This window comes from Chinchilla lanigera, unplaced genomic scaffold (genome assembly GCF_000276665.1).
Source record: "Chinchilla lanigera isolate Chin_1 unplaced genomic scaffold, ChiLan1.0 scaffold00008, whole genome shotgun sequence".
NCBI lineage: Eukaryota > Metazoa > Chordata > Mammalia > Rodentia > Chinchillidae > Chinchilla > Chinchilla lanigera.
The window spans coordinates 22,077,602-22,079,860 of NW_004955409.1; the positions used below are offsets into that span (position 1 = coordinate 22,077,602).

Below are 2,259 nucleotides of genomic sequence, written 5' to 3' on the forward strand. Positions count from 1 at the left end.
AAAGCCTTTCTCAAAATAATAAAAAGGGCTGGGGATATAGCTCAGTGTAAGAGCACCCCTGTGTGTGATTCCCAGTACCACAATAAGGAAGAGAAAAAACGGGCAAGAGGGGAGGAAGGGAGGAGGGAAGGATGAAAGGAAGGAAGGGGGCCAGGCAGGGTGCTACACACCTGCAACCCCAGCACTGAGCAGGCTGAGGCAGGAGGATCACTGTGAGTTCAGACCAGTTGGAGCTACATAGGGAAACCCTATCTCAAAACAAAATGAAACAAAACAAAACAAAAGAGGAAGGAAGAAAGAGGGCAGCAGGTATCCTTGTGCAAGTTGGCCACTTATTCTGCATTCAGTTCCGAAGACTCAGTACTTACACTTCCTGCCCACAAATCTTCTCTTTCTCCGGCAAGTTTAACATAAACAGATATCTCTTCTCCTTTAGTGAAGTTCAGGTATCGGCAGTCAGGTCCTGTGTGATCTCTCACAGCTGAGACTCTGCTCATTAAAGCTATGCAAGCATGCAAAGAAAAAATACACATTTTAAGTTAGAATATCATTTCTTCTCCATCCATTTTGTCCTCCTCTCTTCCATCCCATATATTTCCAAGTGCTACTTTCTTAATATCATTTATGGTCCCAAAAACCTACAAAAACTTTCCACTGCACACCGAACCAAGCCCTGGCTTTTTGGTTTGGTGTTCAAGGATGGCCATCACCTACTCCCCATTCTCTATTTAAAAGAATCTCTTCGCGAGTGTGGTGGCACACATCAGTAATCCCAGCACTTGGGAGGCTGAGGCAGGAGCAGCACTGTGGGTTCAAAGCCAGCCCAGGCTGCATATCACTATGTAGGGCCAGCACAGAATGCGGAGCAAAACCCTGTCTCACAAAGACAAAAAAAAAACAAAAAAAACAAAAAAAAAACTTCCGTTCCTCTGCATACACCCAGGGCTGGGTGAAATTTGTAGTTATTGACCCTGCTGTGTGTCATTATCATCCTGTAGTCTATAGGAAAGGAAAAGATAATTTATTAAGCATTTTCCTGTTTTTAGTTTATTAAATCCTCAAAAGAGATCTTTAAGGTAAATTATTTCATCTCAGCCTAATAAATAAGCTTTTCACTAAGGTTTGGAGACTGGTTGGTCCCATAGAACTTCTCCTCCCACCCCATCACCTTTGTTATTCTGGGCTTCTATTTCTGCTCTTTTGCTCATTTGTTTGCTTGTTGAGACAGGGTCTTGCTGTACAGTTCAGGCTGCCCCTGAACTCACTATGTAGCCCAGGCTGGCCTCGAACTTGCGGCAATCCTCCTGCTGCAGCCCCCAGAGTGCTGGGATTCAGGCGTGCACCACCACGCCTGGCCTATTTCTGCCCTTTTCTCAGCCTAGAAGTCCTTCTACCTTTCCTCATACTTCACTTCGCCCTGTCTTCCCTGAGGACCACATTCCAGCCCACTCTGACTGCCCCGTCTCTGGACCCCTCTCTTACTGCATACACTCACTGTCCTGTGTCACCATTAAGTAGAACGAAAATCCCTGAAGGGTAAAAAACTATCTTACATTTTAGTGTATTGCTCTTAGGCATACAGTACCCACCCCTTCCTCAGACCCAGCACACAGTAGGCCCTCAGGAACTATGAATGAATCCGAACCGCAGAAGCTAGAGTTCGCCCTTCAACACATGAAGGAAGGGACGAGTCCTAGTAAGTACTATAATGATGCTAACGTGTACAATTTTAAAACCATTTTGATTAAATCACAAATTAAAGTGAAAATGGCCTTAGAAGTTGCTATACCTCAGAATGTTCTCTTTCATACTCTGTCAGGCCCTAAAGGATACTAAAATGTGGCTATAATGTAAAGAGACTGAGGAACCACTTTGAAGATACCAATATGTAACACAACAACCACTGTTAATTTCCTACCACTATGTCTGTAACTCTGTACTGCCTGTATTATTCTTATGCTGTTTTGTAAATGAATGTCTGTTTGTTCACATGTTTTACTTCTTTCAGTCTTAAAATAAATTTTAAAAAGTAAAGAGAAGAAAAGGATTATTTTTATGATATACCATCTAATAAACTTATGTACATATTAAATTACGTACTTAAAAGTTTAAGAAAAATGTTTACACATAAAATGTTATTCATAAATTATGTCTACACCAATAATATTTTACATTTTAAATTTATAGGTTATAAATTAGAAATAATACACATATTGGAAAGGCAAAATTTACATACAGAAACTCCAGTATAAAGAGCTG

At 41.2% G+C, this 2,259-nt stretch overlaps 1 protein-coding gene across 1 annotated transcript in view; it reads right to left on the reverse strand.

Annotated features, from left to right (window-relative positions):
* Positions 1–2,259, reverse strand: part of Ctage5 (CTAGE family, member 5) — a 112,765-nt gene that overhangs the window by 109,294 nt on the left and 1,212 nt on the right. The window contains exon 2 of the mRNA XM_005376883.2: positions 369–502. Within this exon, the coding sequence (XP_005376940.1) occupies positions 369–502 (134 nt within the window). The remainder of the gene's footprint in view (positions 1–368; positions 503–2,259) is intronic.